We start from the raw sequence: 21,422 nt of genomic DNA on the forward strand, positions 1-21,422 counted from the left end.
ATATTACTGGTCTTCATTTCAACAAGCGCAGAAGAACGAAAAGCTAAGTCAAATACTGCAAGGCATTTAATTACTTCGGCTTTTGTCGTAAAATAATAAATGACTGTAATGTAAATTATTTTTTGGTCTAAGAAGTAAATAAATTGCCTTTTATATTTTATAAATGAGACATAAAGTATGGGAAGTCGTATTTTTTTAATGCTCCTCGAAACCCTTCAAACGAGAAACTGAAACCGCATCAGATACTCGTTTCGCCGAGACTTAACCACAACAGTTCATTTTGTATTTTTGTAGTTGTTAACCCCAGGGAGGAGCAGATATATGATGAAAAGTATATTTATGATGCCCAAAGGGAAATCCGGACATATAAAGAAAGGAAACTTCTGTAAGCCAACACCGTCTTCTCCAGCTGAAGATGGCTTTTAGTTACAACAGTGTGTAGTAGAAATAAGTTTGTATTTTCTTTTGTTTTGTTCGTCATTTTTCCTAAGATATTAATTTTTTTTTATTTCAATAATTTACCACTCTTCTCAGAATAGTATCATGATATATCCTCTGGTTCTCAAGAAACAAATTGAAACAAAACAAGTTGAAACCCTTCTCTCAGATAAACTGAAGCGACTTTTAATTTGATAAAATAACCTCGAGACTGTTTTAGAAGAAAGTATTTTAATTCTTCTATTATTGTGGTTGTTGTAGGTCGGCTGAATGATTTTAAAGGTTGCTATTCGGACATGACATCTTAAAACAGCTCTCTCTCTCCCTCTCTCCTTTGTGTGAGAGAAAAGGTTAAACAAATGGCTGTCTGTCTGCTTCAGAAGTATTTCAAGGCAAACTTTAGTCTGGCCATTTGCAAACGCCTCAGGGAAGGTCTACGCCAGCCAACGTCCATCACGCCAATCTCCTGTTGTTTCTATTCCACAAGGTAAGCAAAATTTATCACTACTACTACCACTACTACTATTGATGCTTATATCACAATCATTTCTACTACTACTACCTGAGTCAATGGGGGGAGCCTCCTCAGATCGCTTGATCTCGATTTGCTAGAAATAGCAGTTAAATTTTCTTCAAATCGTATCTTGCCATCTTTTTGTTTTTTAATTTCTTTTTTAGCAAAAAGAAAAAAACTGAGTTGCATTGAATAATGTAGTCGCTGATATACAAAAAGACGATTTGGTTACGGTTAGAACATCATTCATTATAGGTTTGCTGAATCATGGTTAAGCAACAACCACTGATATTACTACTACTACTACTACAGTCACTGTTTATTCCAAAGAAAAGGTGCATTGCACCAATAGCCATAGCTTCCGGGCTGGGATACACGCTCTGGTCGTTTAACTCTTTGCCAGTCCTCAACGGATTTTATCCAACATGTCTATGCTTGTTTCCAGACTTTTAATTAATCCTTGTTTCACAAATGTTGAGTAATATAAAGCTTTCCACTAAAAAATCCCAAGTTACTCTGGTGATTGGGAAAAAAAATTGGGAATGTGTATCGTCTGTGCTGTGTAGATGCCAGAGAAATATGCTCTGTGTGTCTATATGTGAGATGTAGAACAAGCAAAGGGTTAAAACTCAGATCACCCTTCATTGAGCAAGACATGTGATCATAGACATTCCACTTGTGGCTGTCCTGTTTTTTTTTTTTATTTTAAACAACAACTTTGTTCAACGTGTCCCTTTTTAAGACGCCAGTGTAATTCTTCTAAGAGGCCAGGGAATAGAAGAAAGAAGACGCACCCAACATCAGAGCTGAAGACACCTCCGAAAGGGGGGGGGCACGTCAAAACGGTAGATGAGTAAGGGCCGAAACCGGACGTGGTTCCTCCTGATGATGTCTTGAGCTAACTGGATCCTATAAAGGAGCTGTTGTGGTAGCAGACCACGAAACATGGTTGAAATTCCTCCAAAGGGTGATTTGACTGCTATTTCTAGCACATCGATCACGTTGGGACTCTGTCGTTGACATGGGCAGATGATGTGGAGTTTGGCCCAGAGAAATGGTCAGACATAACGAAATGTTGAGTAGAAAGAATAGGAGGAGGTCAGTTTGTAGCAGGAATTTGATTTGTTGTTGTTTGACACCCCCCGCCCTAGATCAGCCACCAGCACATGTGCCGGTAAGTCGACGCTGGCAACGATCACGCTTGAATAGTGCTTTTATGTGCCACCAGGACGGGAGCCAATCCATGGCCCTGGCCACGATCACACTCGGATGTGCTTTAAATTATTTGAATTCAAAAGGTTTATTGAATCTGTTTATATGAACCTGTTTATACGTCCATTACATTGGACAGATGTATTGTTATCAGAAGAAAAATCTCTGTCATAACAAGGAACAGGTTATTTTTTTTATATAATTTTACCGATGTCTAATGAGTCCTCATTACCCCCAAGAATTTCGTTTTTACCTCATTTAGGGTAATTTACCCCAGTTTGCCAACCCCTGCAATGAGGTTTGAATTAGGTAGGTTTGGCTGGTATTTCTTACCAATCAAATGACCTCATAGAGGTTCCTTTGTTGGGTTGGCAAATAAATTCATCCTCTTCTTCATTCTGCATCATGCTAACATGAGTTGGATGGATCATCATGGTCTAAACCACATTCCTTTTCTTGCATGGCTCTGTAGCTAGATACCCTTCCTAACACCAGCTACATTATAGAGGGTACTTGGTGTATTTTATCATAGCATCAACGCTATGGAAGTTGCTTTGTCTCTTGCAAGACTAAATGGTCCTCTCTATGTTGCTCACAGTTATTCAAGACTGAGAATGTGGATAGGAGAGTAATGATCGAGAAGCTGACAGAAGAGAGAATTTGAGTGTTGAAGAGGGGGCAGTGAGAGAGTAATGGAAGAGAGATGATTATAGACAGCTTTGATGAGGAGATTAAAGAGAAAGGCAGCATGATGGTGGGAGGTGAAGTATTAGGAGGAAGCAGGGTGGTGAAAATATGAAATGTAATGGAAGTGAAGAAGAGTGATAGAGGAAGGAGCAATGTAAGGGAGGGAGAGAAAAAGAGAGGTTGGTAAGAGAAAGTAAGTGATGGATAATGGCATAAGAGAATGGTGGGATTCAATAAAAAGTGTCATGGGAGATAGAGTAAGAATGAGGGTTAACAGTAAAGAATAATAAATATATGCATATTTGATGTTTCCCCTGCTTGCATAGGCATCACAGTGAAAGAGAGGAAGGCTGGTTTCCCCTCTTCCTTCCCATTCCTTATCACTTGTACCACTCTAAAGCTGTCCACTTCAATGGCTGATCCCTCTGTTTAGTCTGCTTCAGGTACACCTCTCTCTCCCACGTATTCTCCTCATTAACAACCTCTCATAATATCATTTTCATGTCTATTATTTTTGCCACCAGAAATGACAAGTGGCATTATTTTGCGGTCTTCATCCATTGGGCTATATGCTGTGCTTGAGAAGACCTGTTAACCCCTGCGTTATCAACCCGGCTGAAACCGGCTCTGGCTCTGAGTACAAATGTCTTGTTTTCATAAGTTTTGCATTAAAATCTTCCACCAAACCTTAGTCACAATTTATGTTCCTAACACTCACTTAATGATAACTAAGTTATTTTACTAAATTCTTTGTTATATTCAGAGTTAATTGAAAGAAACACAGAGCATCTCAACAGAAATACAGTAACGAAATGGTTAAGTCAAATGAAATCATTGTTGTGGCTGATGCCCAGTACTGCTTGACTGGCACCTGTGCTGGTGGCATGTAAAAGGCACCATTCAAGCGTGGTCGTTGCCAGTGCCACCTGACTGGCTCCCATGCTGGTGGCATGTAAAAAGCACCCACTACACTCTTGGAGTGGTTGGCATTAGGAAGGGCATCCAGCTATAGAAACCTTGCTAGGTCAGAATGGAGCCTGGTGCAGCCTCCTGACTTGCCAGTCCTCAGTCAAACCATCCAACCCATGCCAGCATGGAAAGCAGACGTTAAACGAGGATGATGATGCTGATCAGTTCTCTCCATTATACCACCTTGCAGTCCAGAAAACTTCAGGCCTTTGATCTCTCAATGCAGAACATGTGCAAACCTCTTACTTTCAGCTTTCCTCTTTGCTAAGTTTACCTGACATCTAGCTTCTCTTTTACTTACCTGATATTGCTTATTGCTGTTTGCTTCACTCCAGCCTTTCCATGTCTGTCTCTTAGCTTATGTGGCTTTATCTACAAGACTTTACCATCACCATGTCATCATGCTTTTGGTTGTAGCTTTGCACCAGCAACAAATCTGGTCTGTAGCCCTCAGCAGGGTCTCTTGGAACTTTCACTTATACTCTATATATATATATATATATATATATATATAGTATTAGGGAAAAGAACCAATTTTTTCTATATGTGACAGTGAATTTTCGTTGATGAGTTCATAAACCTTGATTCTTTTCCCTAAAACTATATATTTATGTATATTTTATACTGTGAAACTTAATTTAATTTTAATTTTTAATAAATTGATTTTAATTGAGTTTTTACCTGTAATTTTGGATTTTCTCCCTAATATTATTATTATATATATATGTGTGTATTCCTCTTGTTTCGTGTAGAATTTCTCTGAAACTGTAACTCTTTCAGCTTTTATATCTTTCTTTTCTAGATTTTTTTGTGTCCTTGTGTTCATCTAACTCTTACTAAAAAGTTAGTGGACACACAGAGTCATTAATCACTAGTTTGTGTTGAATCAGAGAAATTATTTGGCTTTTACTACCATCTGTCTACATCTTTCCTGGGGAGTATAAAGACTATCTAGCTTGTTTGTTTGTTTGCCTAATTTGTGGGTGATCAGGTGGCTGATTGGTTTCCTGATGTTAGTGTTGTGAAATCATTTGTGTCACAGAACTCCAGGAGCCTTGATCTATTTTCATTCCTCAAACCATAGCCATTATCTCTATCTGTGCCATAGAAGCTGTCTTAACGTTACACAACATGTCTCAAATCACCAGCCATTGTAATGAGGTCATTGTCACTCATTATCAAGACTGTCTGCAAGATAGTCTCTGCTGTTTGTCTGCCGGCCATGATTGTGGTACATATGCAGAGACATATTGCTGTTATGTTATCTATGATTAGCCTAAACAGGAGTGACTGTGTGCTAAGAGGCTTGCTTCCTAACTATATGGTTCTAGGTTCAGTCCCACTGCATGGGATCTTGCACAAGTGTCTTCTACTATAGCCTCGGGCTGACCAAAGCCTTGTGAGTGGATTTCGTAGACAGAAACTGAAAGAAGCCCGTCATATATATATGTATATGTATACGTGTGTCAGTCTCCCCACCATCACTTGACAACCGATTTTGGTGTGTTTATGTCCCTGTCACTTAGTGGTTTGGCAAAAGAAACCGATAGAATAAGTACTAGGCTTACAAAGAATAAGTCTTTGGGTCGATTTGTTCGACTAAAGGCGATGCTCCGGCATGGCCACAGTCAAATGACTGAAACAAGTAAAAGAATAAAACAATAAAAATTACTCTATCTCAGTTACCTTAGTTGTCCATTTCTCTTCCAACAATATCTACTCTGCTTCTAACCCATTCAGAAAATCTTCTACTGGCTGAGACTTTCTTCACAATATTGAAAAGCCTGGTGGTGTTGGAACTGTCTGATTCTATCTTGTCTCAGGAATCAATGTTAAAGCTCATGTGTGCATCCTTTTCTGAGGATTGTGGCATGACTAGATTGTTGTCATTGAACCAGAGTTTAACACTGATCCAGCACACCTATGACCGATATCATTCTAATCTCAACCATTTTCAAGGGTAAACAGGATGTCAGTTCCTTATGTAGTGTGTGATTTGAGACTTGGCTATTTCTAGAACACAAGAGAACACAGCTCTCTTCACAATCCAGGAATCCAGAATTTTGTGATTGTGAGTGCAACAGCCTGACCACAAGGCCATGCACCTTCACATCCTCTATCATCATCATCATCGTTTAACATCCGCTTTCCATGCTGGCATGGGTTGGACGGTTTGACAGCAGTCTGGAGAGCCAGTGGCTGCACCAGGCTCAATCTGACCTGGCAGAGTTTCTACAGCAGGATGCCCTTCCTAATGCCAACCACTCCGAGAGTGTAGTGGATGCTTTTTACATACCATCAGCACGAGGGCCAGTCAGGTGGTTCTGGCAACGACCACACTCACGCTCAAAAGGTTTTTTTTACGTGCTACCTGCACAGGAGCCACTCCGGTGGTACTGGCAACGACCACACTAGAATGTTGTTTTTCACGTGCCACCGGCACATGTGCCAGTAAGGGTTAGCCAGGTATTAAAATGAGAACCAAAATAATTTAGTTTCGGATGAATTTGACATCTCTTTTCCAATATTGGCATCAGTATGATGTCTGTGCAGAATAGTAAATCCCTGAATAGCTTTTGTAGTTAATGATGTATCTACCCCCAATTCATGCTGTATCACCTTGTTTGTCTTTTACAGGTTAGCTGAAGTTGGTGTTCTAGAGAGACCCCGGGAAAGAGGTCAAGCTTATGAAACTGGCCAGGTTTGTAGCCCTTCTGCTACTCGTCCTTATTTTCACTAACAGAGATTTAACTGTCATTGCTATTAAAGATGAACTCTGGTTTCTTCAGATGAATGAATGTTAAAGGAAAACCTACCAAGAAGATCTGTTTGAAGATCTACGTGTCATTACAGCTTAGGAATTATCAATAATGGTGAAAGAATTTGTTGGTTAGATCACTCCTGATTGAGCAAACTTATGATGGAAGGCATTCTGTGATCATCCCATCTCGTTAGGTGTACTTAATTTCATTTTACTATAATAATCAGGTTAGTTGTAGGGTATGATTTTAAAAGGATTTAGCTGCTCTTTCTAGAAAATTGAGTGGTTACATAAAGACTTCCTAGTCTCTGTACTCTAGAAAACACACCTGAGAAGTACATTCTGTACGTGGCCTGATCTAAAACTACCTGACAGATCTCTCATATAGTGTATACTGCATGACTGGCTCCCATGCTGGAGGCACCACTCGAGCATAGTCGATGCCAGTCCCTCTGGACTAGCTCCCATGCTGGTGACACATTAAGTACACCATACGAATGTGGTTGTTGCCAGTGCCACCTGACTGGCTCCTGTGCCGGTGGCATGCAAAAAGCACCATTCAAGCATGGTCAATGCCAGTACTGCCTGACTGGCCCTCATGCCGGTGGCACGTAAAAAGCACCCAGTACACTCTGCTGAGTGGTTGGCATTAGGAAGGGCATCCAGCAGTAGAAACCTTGCCAGATCAAATTGGAGCCTGGTGCAGCCTTCTAGCTCTCCAGACATCAGTTGAACCGTCCAACCCATGCCAGCATGGAAAGCGGACGTTAAACGATGATGATGATGATGATATAGTCTGTCTTGTATCGTTACTGTACTTCTACTGCTAATGGCAGTGATCATGAATCATCCTCTGCTAATGACATTGTGCTATAATCACCATTACTGTTGATGGCGTTCATAACACTGCTATATCATGGATATTTATAAATTGTGCTCATGTAGAGTCATTTATCATCATAATCATTTAACATCCGTAGTGGTTAAGAGCACTGGCTACTAACCCCAAGATTCCGAGTTTGATTCCAAGCAGTGGCCTGAATAATAATAATAATAATAATAATAACATCGAAAAATACCTTAGGAATGAGAACCCACGTTTGAAATTTCCCCAAGAGACCTGATGAAGGCTGGAGGGTATATCAGCCGAAACGTGTTAACAACAAACAAGATGAGGACAAATATCTGCCAAATGTAAATAATGTACATAATTCCTCATCTCTTAAATATAGAACTGTATCTCTCTAAATTGTCCTGAACTTGAAAGTCCTCCAGAAAAAATAGATCTCTGCTTTGTGGATGTCCAATACAGTTACTGCCTTACTAATCTGAAAGCTTGAATATTTACCTAGAAATGTTGCCCATCTATCAGAGGGAGATGGAGATGTTGTCTGTATATCATCAATCTTGGATTCATTCAGGGCTGCAGTTTGGATAAAGATATCAGTGGTGGCAAGTCATCCCTCATAAGGACTAGAATAGTATTATAAAGACATACGCGTGAGCTAATATGTGTCTGTCTGTACTATTATAAAGGTGTACATGTAAGCAGAGGAGGTGCAATGGCCCAGTAGTTAGGGCAGCAGACTCGCAGTTGTAGGATCACGGTTTTGATTCCCAGACCGGGTGTTGTGAGTGTTTATTGAGCGAAAACACCTAAAACTCCACGAGGCTCTGGCAGGGAGTGGTGGCGAACCCTTCTGTACTCTTCCACCACAACTTTCTCTCACTCTCTCTTCCCGGTCCTGTTCTACCTGTATTTAAAAGGAGCCAGCCTTGTCACACTCTGTGTCATGCTGAATCTCCCTGAGAACTACGTTAAGGGCACACGTGTCTGTGGAGTGCTCAGCCACTTACACATTAATTTCAGGAGCAGGCTGTTCTGTTGATTGGATCAACTGGAACCCTTGTCGTCGTAACCGACAGAGTGTCACAACATGTAAAGTGTGTGTGTGAGAGAGAGCTAGTTTGTGTCTTGCTATAAATCACCTGTCAAGTGTGTGTGTGTGTGTGAGCCAGTTTATGTGTCTTACTATAAATTACCCGTCATATATTGCTATATTTCCAGTTGTTTCTACATAAAGTTTTTGGTTACCGAGGTATTGTGCTCTTCCCATGGTTAGCCCGTGTCTATGATCGTGACATAGCAGCAAAATCGAAAGAGAAGTACGTAACTGCTTTATTTTATTTTATTTTTTATTTATGATGTATATGTGTAGGATTAGTGGTACCAGGCACCTGCCAAGTTATTAATTAACATTCAAACTACACTGTAATTAGTATCATAAATATCAATGATAACTAGTATCACTCAGAATTAGTGAGATCCCCAGAATCCAGAACAGGTTTCATGGCTTGTGGAATAAAAAAAAAAAAAAAAATCTGCAATTTCTACAAATGTTGAGCAGTGGGGTCAATGTAATCAGCTAGTCCCCCCTCCCCCTTGTTTCAGGCCTTGTGCCATTAGTAGAAAGGATTATATATGTGAGGCAGTAGGCTGCTTCACTTGCCATCACTTTCAAGTTTCCAGAATATTCTCTAGAAGACCCGTCCAATCATTCAAGTATGACAAAATAGACATTAAAATGATTGTGGTGGGTAACTACAGTCGATCTCTTGCTCACTATTTTCCTCTTATGTCTCCATCTCCTGCTCTCCTCCCTCCTTTCTTATTTCATACCTGACACTTACCCTCTCTCCTATTCACTGTAACATTCACACCACTGGAGTGACAAGGGTTAGCAATGGACTTGACCATTCTTACTCCCTCACCAACCTCACTTTTTGTTACTCCACCTCTCTTCCATCATGATACCTGTGTATTGAGGGATGGCTCTGGATCTAGCCATATTCAATACCTGCTGTCATCACTCTTCTGTTGCTGTCCATTATTCACTCTCTCTGTCTTTCCAACAACCATCTTTAATGCTATCCTTCACTCTTTGTTGATATGCACCACTCTCCCTTACTTCATAACTCCTCCTTCCAACACCACCTCCCCCTATTACTCCCTCCTCCTCTCACTTCACTCATTCATGTTTTCCTATTCAATCTCCTTACCAACAACCATCATGTAGCTATGTATCATTGTCTCTTTGCCTATGTCTATTACTCTGTTTCTCTTATCATACTCATATTTATGCTCTCTCTCTGTCTCTCTCTCTCTCTCTCTCTCCCTCCCCCCCTCCCTCCCTCCCCCCCCCCCACCCTGGTTCTTTCCTCTTCATCACTTTCTCTCCTATCCACTATCTTGGTCATGTTTGCCGTGAACAAACAAGCACGACAAAAAGCAGAGGATTTTTTAGTCTTGCATAGGACAAAGCCCCCTCTCTAGCCCTGGGGCCATGATAACTTGCACTTTAAATTGTTGGGATTGGGAAGAGCATCAATTCCTAGAACCCATGCCAACAATGGAATGTACAAGTGAGATGTGATCCTCCAACCCATCTAGAAGGGAAGTAACACTAAAAAAATTACTGACTCGGGCTGTGATGACTTCTCTAACTCCTACTGACATGAAAGTAAAACATAAAATGATGATGATGATGATGTGGATGGCAGTTCACTATACATCACCTACCAGTTGCTTACTTCATTATACATTAACTTCTAGTTTCCTGAATTATAATATACACCAGTTCCCTGTTACTCTATACATCATCGTCTTCATCATCGGGTCAATCCATGACCTGCAAACATCTAATATCACCATTCCTGCAACTTAACTGTTCCATCGTTCTCCTCTAACTTCTAGGAACCCTGAAGATGATTCCACTGTGGTGGGCAAGGAAGTTAAAGGCTGCACCCATCTCTATTATTTAGTTCTGGTGGATTCCAGAGATTGTCCCTACATAGTAAGTTCACACAGTTTCTTCTGTTTTATTCTCCCTTTCTTTTCCTCAACAGCACTCTTCTATCTCGCCATCAAATAACACTCCACTACTACTACTACAGCACCCAACATTGTACTATTACACACCATACAGTGCTACGCTCCATTCACTAGTATGCATCATACAGTACTACATAAGTATTGCCTATTCAACACTTTATACTCTGTTCCTATAGAAAATACCATAAATCCTCCAGTATAGTCCGCCCTTGAGTATAATATGCAGGGTATTTTTAGGGGACAGTACCTCTGAAAAACCTAAACCTTGTGTATAATACGCACCCCTTCTCTAACTTGAGTCAAGGAGGTCTATATAACGTCCCTGGTTTGTAAACATATACGGTAACGTCCTATAATGCAAACATGTAGCTTTTTTGTGCACTTTGTTTGCAGAAAATAAAGAAATAACAGTAATAATGTCAGTGAAAAATAGATATTAAGTAATTTGCCTTTATATATTTATCTCCTAGAAAATTGTGCTTAGAAAATATTTTTCATTTTTAACCTCGTATATAGAACGCACCAGAAATTTTGACCTTTAAATTTTGGGGAAAATGTGTGCAGATTATACTTGCGGATTTACGGTACTTTTATATTTATATTGGTGACGAAAGGTAGAGTGATGTACTTTGCCTAAGAGCAATGCCACAAGAATGTCAAATTTAGGGGCACCCTCTCATATTACAGAGGTGCATGGTTTAGTGGTTAGGATATCTGACTCCTGATCACAAGATTGTGGTTTCAATTCCTGGAGCAGGCAATGCATTGTGTTCTTGAGCAAGACACTTCATTTCACGTTGCTCCAGTCCACTCAGCTGGTGAAAATACATAATCCTGTGATGGACCAGTGTTCCATCCAGGAAGGAATTTGTTAAAGAAAATTAATTATGGCAGCATAGATTAAAATACATAAGTTGGAGGTTTAACATTAAGATAGGTTACAGAGAAATGGCATTAGAGAATTATCTTAACCCTTTTGTTACCATATTTCTGTTGAGATGTTCTGTGTTTCTTTCAATTAATTTTAAATATAACAAAGAATTTAGTAAAATAACTCAGTTATCATTAAGCTGGTGTTAGGAACATAAATTGTGATTAAGGTTTGGTGGAAGATTTTAAATCAAAACTTATGAAAACAAGACATTTGTACTACAGAACCAGAAGTGGTTTCAGCCGAGTTGATAACGAAAGGGTTAAACAATGACTAATGCATACAACATGATATTAGATATCAATTTATCACTGTTACCTGAGAGCATTTATCTTTACTAATGACTACACATCCTATTCACCTGAGAGCAAATATTAAATCTCTTAAAACCAACCTGTCTGAGACCACTTGTACTAAAATATTCACATTAAATTTAACTTTTTAATAAATTATAAATTCATCTCCATCTCTTTACTCTTTTACTTGTTCCAATCATTTGACTGTGGCCATGCTGGAGCACTGCCTCTGGTCGAGCAAATCGACCCCAGGACTTATTCTTTGTAAGCCTAGTACTTATTCTATCAGTCTCTTTTGCCAAACCGCTAAGTTATGGGGACGTAAACACACCAGCATCAGTTGTCAAGCGATGTTGGAGGGACAAACACAGACACACAAACACACACACACACACATATATACGACAGGCTTCTTTCAGTTTCCGCCTACCAAATCCACTCACAAGGCTTTGGTCGGCCCAAGGCTATAGTAGAAGACACTTGCCCAAGGTGCCACGCAGTGGGACTGAACCGGGAACCATGTGGTTCATAAGCAAGCTACTTACCACACAGCCACTGCTATGTTTCACTTGATGATGTATTTATATTGGTTGCATGTGTAGGAGTGGTCTTTTGCTTGTGTTTAGTTGTTGGTTTGTGTTTTGAATCTGTTAAGCACAATACCTCAGTAATCAAAGACTTTTTGGAGAAATGGGTGAAAATATAGCAACATTCATGGCTGGATGCCCTTCATATCACCAACCCTTACTTGTTTCCAAGCTAGATAATAATTATTCATGTACTAAGTCCACTCTGCTGAGGGTTTAGTGCTAGGAAGGGTATCCAACTGTAAAAATCCTGCCAAAACAGTTACAGAAGTCTGGTGCAGGCTTCTGCCTGGTCGGCTCTTGTGAAACCATGAAAGGCAGATGTTAAATGATGATGATGTTGTACAGACATGTTTATGCAGAATGTTGGAAATACAAGCAATATCATTAATTTCAAATATTATGTTTGATTATGGAGAAATATTACCTCGCTTGTAAACCAGTGAGGGTTGGCGACAGAGAGGGCATCCAGCCATAGAAAATCTGCCTCAATATATAATAGAATAAGAGATAGAAAGTCCTTGGTACAGTATTATAGATTTGAAAAAAATGAATAGAAATGGCTTTTTTGATAATTTTTTCTCTTTCGCCTGACTGGCTCCCATGCTGATGGCATGTAAAAAGCACCATCCGAATGTGGCCGGTGCCAGTGCCCCCTGACTGGCTCCCAGTTTATGAATTATTCTAATTATAAAGTGGAAAAATTATTAGAAAAGCAATTTCTATTCATTTTTTCAAATATATATATATATATCATCATCATCATCGTTTAACGTCCACTTTCCATGCTGGCATGGGTTGGACGGTTTGACTGAGGTCTGGACAGCCAGTGGCTGCACCAGGCTCCAATCTGATCTGGCAGTGTTTCTACAGCTGGATGCCCTTCCTAATGCCAACCACTCTGAAAGTGTAGTGGGTGCTTTTTATGTGCCACCAGCACAGGAGCAAATCAAGCGACCCTGGCATCGATCACATTCGGATAGTGTTTTTTACGTGCCACCAGCACAGGAGCCCATCAGGGGGCACTGGCCTCAGCTACATTTTGGTTTTACTTGACTCAACAGGTCTTCTCAAGCATATCCTATCGTCCAATGCATTAAGGGTATTTTTAAATGGGCCGGACATGCAACACTGTCATCGGCCATAGCTGCAATCTCACTTTAGTTGCCAAGTCTTCTCAATTGCAGCATATCTCCAAAAGTCTTGGTCTCCTGTCATTGCCTCTTTGAAGCTCAACATTTGAAAGTCATCTTTCACCACCTCATGTCTTCCAAAGGTTCCTTCCACAGTTAGGGTGTGGCACTTCCTCACACAGCTGTCCTCATCCATACATAACACCTGACCATACCAGCGCAGTCGTCTCTCTTGCACACCACATTTGATGCTTCTTATGTCCAACTTTTCTCTCATACATACATACCAGTTGGTCAATATTTATATGGCATTTACCAATGTACAAAAATGTTTAACTAATCCCATCCAAAATCTTAGCTCTATCAGAACAGATAGGTAGTAATCCACTCCTTAGAAATTTAGTTATGAAAGGGTCGGACGTTTCACCTTTTAAAGTATAAATCAGTGTTTTTAACATCACGGTACCACCACCACTACTACTACTACCACTACTACTACTACTACTACTACTACTACTACTACTACCACTACTACTACTACTACTACCACTACCACTACTACTACCACCACTACTACTACTACTACCACTACTACTACTACCACTACGACTACCACTACTACTACCACTACTACTACTACTACTACTACTTTGTTGATTTTGCTTGTTTCTCTCTTTTTTCCTGTCAGAGAGCCCAAACTGAAGCAGTCACTTTCCTTGGTAACCAAGAAAACAGCCGAGCTTTGTACGCCATCTCAGGTGAGGCCTACTAAAAAAAAAATCATCCTCTTTCCTTGCTGACCACCTCTTATATTTGAATGGTCGTTGTCTGTGTTGTTGTTTAACCCCAGGTCAATGTTGCTTGAACAGACCAATAATCAAAGATGCTCCAGCTACGACTGGTTTCTACCAACAACTACATTGTCCAAGGTGTCCTTGTTTTATTATTAAGAAAACCAGTTGTGATTTAAGACAGATTTGACTATTGTTTCTAGCCGGTGTGGCAGTCTCATTAATTCTTCCTCCCTTGTTGGCTAGCTATAAGTAGTGTGCAGTATGGCTGTTATTTGTATTAACATGTGCTGTATAGACACAGGGGTGAATGTTAGGAGAGGCAGGTAGCATCTCCCATCTGCTCTGACACTGGACTTACACAGTGTGTGCCTTTGGTATTTAATGAGGTCACTGACCAGTCAAAAGTTGATACCCTTTAGACCCTGTTCAGCTCTGGTGGAGCAAATCTATTGTCAAAAATATTCCAAGCACTGCATTATGCTCACATGTTTACTTTGGTATGGTTTCCATGGCTGAATGCTCGTCTTAATGCCAACCACTTTACAGAATGTACTGAGTGGAGATACAGTGGAGAGGGAAGAGGCATTATGCTTGGAGATAAGAGGCTAAAATAAAAAAGAAGGGACTAAAACCACAACAAAAATAAGAAAGGGGCCCAAAACGACAACATTAAATGAGGTATCTAATATTTTGTTTTTCCTTCCACTAGGTCTGGACTATTTGGCCCATGAGGACATCCTGCCATATTCTACACAAGCAAAACATCCAATTCACCACGAGTTATTTAATAAATTCCTCAGCCATGACCCTGGTGGTTGTAAGTTTAACATCTCTTTCCTATTTTCCTCCTGTTAATATTTCACACGTGTCTTTGTTTGCTCAGAGATTTGATCAGAGGTCATCTGTTGTGAAGTTGCAGTTATCTACTAAGTGACCTGATGTGAGATTAAAACTGAAATGAATTACATTGGGAAAGAGCCATGAGAGCCCCTACCTCACACACACATAGATATGTCATTATATTGACGTTGATTTTGTTTTGTGGTAGTAATATTGTATGTTATTATGTATCGAAGACTTTCAAAGAGAACATCACCGACTACAGTTGTAGGTGCCCTGACAACAGACTTTGATATTTGATCATTCGTAATTATACTATCATCATCATCATCATTTAACGTCCGCTTTCCATGCTAGCATGGGTTGGACAATTTGACTGGGAACTGGCGAAGCGGATGGCTGCACCAGACTCCAATCTGATCTGGTAGAGTTTCTACAGCTGGATGCCCTTCCTAACACCAACCACTCCGAGAGTGTAGTGGGTGCTTTTTACGTGCCTCCGGCACGAGCGCCAGTCCGGCGGTACTGGCAACAGCCATGCTCAAATGGTGTTACAGGAGTCATAGAAATTAATGATGAAATAATGATAAAATTAACAATAAAACAAGCTGAATGTAATTAGTGCATGTATATGTTGGAGAGTTGCAGTTGTAACTCATTATCCTCATTATCGTTTAATGTCTGTTTTTACAACAGCTGGAGAGTTGCACCAGGCTCCAGTTGTCCGTTTCAACATGGTTTCTATGGTTGGATGTTCTTGCTAACACCAACCACTGTCGACAATTTGCCTTTATTCTTTTATTCCTTGCAATATGTGGATTAGTAAACGATTAAGATTGCTGTGTAGGGAGCTGTGAGTATGAGTATCATGTTGCTCTTTAGCCCCAGGTCAGCCCTTACCGAGCAAGCCTATGATTAGAGATACCAGCATTGATCATCCCTGTAGTGGCATAGCTGTTTTAGAGGTAGGAGATAGTGTTTATTGTCATGTGATGGTGATGTAACTATATAATGGTAGTTGTTTTAGAGGTAAATGGTTATTTAGAAGGTAGAGAGGATTATTAGAAACAGACGAGAAAACTACCGTGTGGATGATTTCAGTGTCTCTTTGCTGAAAGGAAATCTGCTCCAGCGTGTTGAGATGTGGAAATTTTTTGCAATTATTTTCAGCCCCAGCATTTGTGGCAAAGGACACACTGCGTGCATGGCAAGAGAAAAACCACCCCTGGTTGCAACTGTCTGATGTACATCGAGAGACAACAGAAAACATCCGGGTGACAGTCATTCCTTTCTACATTGGAAGTAGGGTGAGTTTTATACCTGTTTATGTATCTGTATTTATCCATCCGCCTACCAACCTATTTCCCTCCATCTCTTTATATATATAATTCGTTGAAATCTTATCTACACTACTTTTCTTTGTACCACACACAAGGTAATCCTGTTCTGTTTATCCTGTTCTGTACAGCAGAATGACTTCTTGAATCCTGCCTCAGGACTTCTAAAAGACAAGATATTGAGCAGTTCTTCCTTTACCACAGATACCTGTGCAAAAGCTCATCAGATGTCTTTAACTGCTCTTAGATGGTAGACTTATTCCATTACCCAGTTCAACATCACAGCCTGGCCCTTTGGTGTCTGAATTGAAGTCCACTCCCTTGCAAACATTGAAACCAAGTCTTCAGTCTGAGAATGACTTTCTGTCTTGATAAAGCTGGGGCTTCCAGAAACTACCCTTCCTTTTCTGAACCATTTAAAATTCTTTGTTTTTAAACCCATTTCTTTTATTTGATGTATCTCACATTGATATAATAATTCTATATTTCAGGATTCCCAACAGACTCATGTGTTTTGGGTAAGTGCTCACCTTTTTGTGTCTATTTCTTGTTGGCCACTCCTAAGAAGCTGGGGGTCATCTCTGCAAGAAGATGGAAAGAGGACACTTGGGTTGGAAAGGTTGGTGGAGAGAAGTGAAAGTATTACAAGAATCTACTAGAGATGAACCAGTGTGCTTATGGATACCTTGTTCATCCATCCCTAGTATGATGACTATCACATCATATCAGTCATGGGTTTGAGGGTTCAAACACTGTGTTCAGGAGTGACAGACACGTCCAATACATGCATGAAATAATCTATTGTATGGTGGAGAGACAAGGTTGAAATTATTTTGCCAAATTGTTTATAGCTCTGGACTTATAATGGCTCCACTTTATCTGATCCTGGTTTAGATCATTTAACCAAAGGAGAAAAGGCAGCACCCACAATCTTTTAAATCTTTTTCTGATCCTCCAAGTCCAAGAATGCTGGGTGGAAAGGAAGAATTTTTGCCTTCAAACTGAAGACCTGGTCTAAATGTTTGTAGCAGTGCTGACTCTGCTAACAGCATCCAAGGGGCCATGTTGTGTTTAACCTTCAAACAGGAAGGGTTCCTCCATCGAAGGGCATCAACCCAGTTTCTGTCTACCAAATTCAACTTGCAAGTTTTGGTTGAACAAAGACAATGTCTCAAGACACTTATTCAAGTTGGGATTGAACCCAAAGTCAAAAAATGATCTTCTTAACCACAAAGTTAAGGCCTTCAGTGAAAAACCTGCAAAAGATAATTGACAAGAAAGAGTCTCAAAAATTAAATCTGATGAAGGCTGGTCTGGAATTGAATTCCCAACCAGCAATTGTTGCCATTGTCACTTTGATTAAAAAAAACACAAAATAGAAAGGTAATTCTTGTAAAAGTATAATTAGTATACTCCAATTAATGGCTCGTTAATTAAAAGTTTATATATTTTATTTTAATCAAAAAATTTTGCATGCAGTTCTTTTGTAGAGTCATGTTCTAACAAATCAGTTAATGACAAAAATATTTACGAGTTCCTCATGCTTACCTGGGTCAGGTGGAATTCATTAGGACAAAGGTGGCGAGCTGGCAGAAATGATAGCATGCCAGGTGGAATGCTTGGCAGTATTTTGTCTGTCTTTACTTTCTGAGTTCAAATTCTGCCGAGGTCAACTTTGCCTTTCATCCTTTCAGGATCAATAAATTAAGTACCAGTTGAGTACATGGGTTGATCTAATCAACTGGCCCCTCTCCCCAAAAATCTTGGGCCTTGTGCTGAGAGTAGGAAAGAATTCATTAGGACAGACTTTCTCTGGTTTGATGCTCTTCCAGTTTCTATGGAAGACTGGAAATAAAACACATCCCTTTTATGACTGTGACACTCATTTACAACTAACACGATATCAAAAATATGGGGGTGCATACACACACACAGCAGGCTTTGACCACAAACTGGAAGGTCAGTCACTTGTGTATTTTTATTTTTTATCTTTTTCCAGTGGCGCTACTGTGTTCGACTTGAGAATTTGGGTGAAGAAAGCGTCCAATTACGAGAAAGACATTGGAGAATCTTTAGCTTGTCTGGAACGCTAGAAACTGTACGCGGTCGAGGTGTTGTTGGCCAGGTGAGTTGATCTGGTTTCATTTTATTTCAATAACATTAGGGACATGATTTTGGTTATTTTGACATTTGGGGAACAGCCATGCTACACATCAGTGACACGTGGGCTGCGACTGCTGAGGACATGCATAGGCTTGAAAGAAATGAAGTTAGTATGCTTTGCTGGATGTGTAATGTTAGTATGCATGTATGACAGAGTGTAAGCGTTTTGGGAGAAAAGCTGGGCGTAAGTGGCATCAGATGTGGTGTGCAAGAGAGATGACTGTGTTGCTATGGTCATGTGATGTGATGTGTATGGATGTGGAGAGTTGTGTGAAGTGCTGCTCTCTACAAATAGAAGGAAGCTGTGGAAGAGAGAGATCCGGGAAGACATGGGATGGGGTGGTGAAGCATGATCTTCAAACATTGGGCCTCACAGAAGCAGTGACTAGTAACCAAGACTATGCCATGCTTGAGAAGACCCAAGAAGCCAAGTGAAATCATAGCTAAGGTCGTTGTTGGTGCCACATAACTGACACCTGTGCTGGTGGCACATAAAAAGCACCTTTTGAGCATTGGGCATCCCGGAGACAATGTGAATGATGCTGGTGTCGTGTAACTGGCACCCATGCTGGTGGCACGTAAGAAACATCTTTCAAATGCTGGGCCTCATGGAGGCAATAACAAAGACTTATGGTAATATGCTGTGCTTGAGAAGAAGACCCATCAAACCAAACAGCAGATACTGGTGGCACACAACTGGCACCCATGCTGGTGGCACGTAAAAGCACCCACTACACTCTCGGAGTGGTTGGCATTAGGAAGGTCATCCAGCTGTAGAAACCATGCCAAATCAGACTGGAGTTTGGTGCAGCCCCTTAGCTTACCAGCCCTGGTCAAACCCTCCAACCCATGCCAGCATGGACAACAGATGCTAAATGATGATGATGATGATGATGAAGCCTTGTTGGTTGTTTAAAGTGTGATACATATTGACTAAACTGACAGTTGCACATGACTGATACAGGGCTGGTACATGACGCTCTGTCCTTCATTTCATGGTTGTTAAAACTTCATTACGGTAAAAACAAAAATGTGTGAGTTTTTTTTCTTCTCTTTTTTGCTGTATGCCAGACAGAATCTGAAAAGATGGTGGAAGGTGAGGAGAACTTCAACTAACCTTAACCACTTTAATATCTCTGTCTCTTTTAGGAACCAATTCTGTCAAAAGAACAGCCAGCCTTTCAATACAGCAGCCATATATCTTTACAAGCACCAAGTGGACATATGTGGTGAGTAGTTTTTATATCTTTTGTTTCAATGAAACTACTTTCTGGGTGGTGGCCAGAAATGGGAGAGAGAACAATATGGATGTGTGATGATTGCAAATGTTAGCCAGTGTGGAAATTCATTGTTCAGCTGACATCCCAGCCATGCCCCATCCTGTCTCTTTTTCTAGTTTGTTTATTCAGAACGACTTTTATCCAATCCATTCATCTCATTTGAAAGATAAATAGGTGAACTTTGAGGGAGAGTTGGCTGCTGGTCCTAACATATTGAGTGACTGTGTAGGAACACAAATTAGGATTTGCAGGCACGACTATGTGGTTCTGGGTCCACCCCTACCCACCTGCACCTTGGTTGTCTTCTACCACAGCCCCAGGTTAACCAACCAGTGCTTTGTGAGTGAAATTTAAAATATTGTGACTGTGCAGAAACCTGTCTTTATATGTATAGTTGTGTGAAATTGTTGAGCAAAAATACCTTGTATTACATTGTCTGTTTGTACCCAACAATTGACTTAGCCATTCAGAAGAGATCCAGAAAAAAATAAGTATAAGGATGAAGTAAAAATTGGGGTCAATATAGTTAATTAAAACCCTTAAAGGCAATGCCCCAGCATGGCCACATTCTAATGACTAAAACCAGTAAAAGAATTAAAGAAATATATGTTTGCTAATACGTTTTTTTTTTTTTCTTATCTCTTTCTCATAACCATCATTGTCTCACAATTCCATACAATCATACATTCAGCTTCCAGTTAACCATCAATGTTGTTGTTGTCTTTGCAGGGGTACCTACAAGATGGAACGTCGAGATGGGACGGCCTTTGAATGTCGGATACCTCCGTTTTCTTTAGAGAGTAAATCTGATGACGCCAATAACCCCCATGGTTTATTGGATAGCTGACTGCTTTTTCTTCTTCTTCTTCTAGTTTGGGGACAGTAGGGGAGGGGATATCTTTGCGGGAATTTAGGCTTCAATAATAAATTGAATAAAATAGTAATTTTGTTGTTTGCTTAATCTGTTCTTCGATTAAATACCACCAATTGGTCCTGAAGTGCCTTCAATGGACTCCATTCTGTTGCAAGAATTCAGACCATGTCTCTGCTCTGAAGAAAACTTCTTCCTCTCACCTGTTTCAGCAGCATTGAAACAACTCATCAATGCTGTTCTTGTGACTAAACAATTACTACCTCTATTTAAATTTGACGGATATTTGTCCTCATCTTGTTTGTTATTAACACAACCTTTCGGTTGATATATCCTCCAGCCTTCATCAGGTGTCTTGGGGAAATTTCGAACCTGGGTTCTCATTCCTAAGGTATTTTTCGATGTTGTTGTTGTTGTTGTTGTTATTATTATTATTATTCAAGTAGAATCAAAAACACTCGTGTCAGTGGAACATTAAAATCACATCCAAACATGAGGTGTAACCAGCCCACTTATGAGTATCCCTCATTCATTGGACAATAAACTTTGCTTGTGAAGAGCTATTGAGGCAGGTGTAAACAAATCAAAATCGCTGACGTGGGCCGATGACAGTACCGCCTGATTAGCACTCGTGCTAGTGGAATGTTAAAAGCACATCCGAGTGTGATTGTTGCCAGGGCCACGGATTGATTCCCGTGACACGTGAAAATGGTAAAT

At 40.2% G+C, this 21,422-nt stretch overlaps 1 protein-coding gene across 2 annotated transcripts; it reads left to right on the top strand.

Moving 5' to 3' along the window:
• Nucleotides 1-395: 395 nt before the first annotated feature.
• On the top strand, nt 396-20,778 carry LOC106872074 (polymerase delta-interacting protein 2). 2 transcript variants are annotated; one of them, XM_089353361.1, is made up of 12 exons: nt 396-451; nt 700-925; nt 6,458-6,521; nt 8,650-8,747; nt 10,336-10,435; nt 14,109-14,178; nt 14,924-15,031; nt 16,225-16,361; nt 16,883-16,909; nt 18,391-18,516; nt 19,704-19,783; nt 20,564-20,778. In XM_089353361.1, exons 2-12 carry the CDS (start codon nt 798-800, stop codon nt 20,679-20,681), a joined length of 1,056 nt encoding a protein of 351 aa, XP_089209487.1. In that variant the 5' UTR covers nt 396-451; nt 700-797; the 3' UTR covers nt 20,682-20,778. The 2 variants fall into 2 exon arrangements, with proteins under 2 accessions (XP_089209487.1, XP_089209488.1); XM_089353362.1 differs by having other exon boundaries at nt 396-434.
• Nucleotides 20,779-21,422: the final 644 nt, after the last annotated feature.

The sequence above is a fragment of the Octopus bimaculoides genome, chromosome 6 (assembly GCF_046866305.1).
Source record: "Octopus bimaculoides isolate indiv1 chromosome 6, ASM4686630v1, whole genome shotgun sequence".
Taxonomy (NCBI): domain Eukaryota; kingdom Metazoa; phylum Mollusca; class Cephalopoda; order Octopoda; family Octopodidae; genus Octopus; species Octopus bimaculoides.

Coding starts and splice junctions, on each gene's coding strand:
- LOC106872074 (XM_089353361.1), top strand. CDS start 798: ATGGCTGTCTGTCTGCTTCAGAAGTATTTCAAGGCAAACTTTAGTCTG. Junction 10,436..14,108: donor CCAGAGATTGTCCCTACATA/GTAAGTTCACAC, acceptor TTTTCCTGTCAG/AGAGCCCAAACTGAAGCAGT. Junction 19,784..20,563: donor GCACCAAGTGGACATATGTG/GTGAGTAGTTTT, acceptor TTGTCTTTGCAG/GGGTACCTACAAGATGGAAC.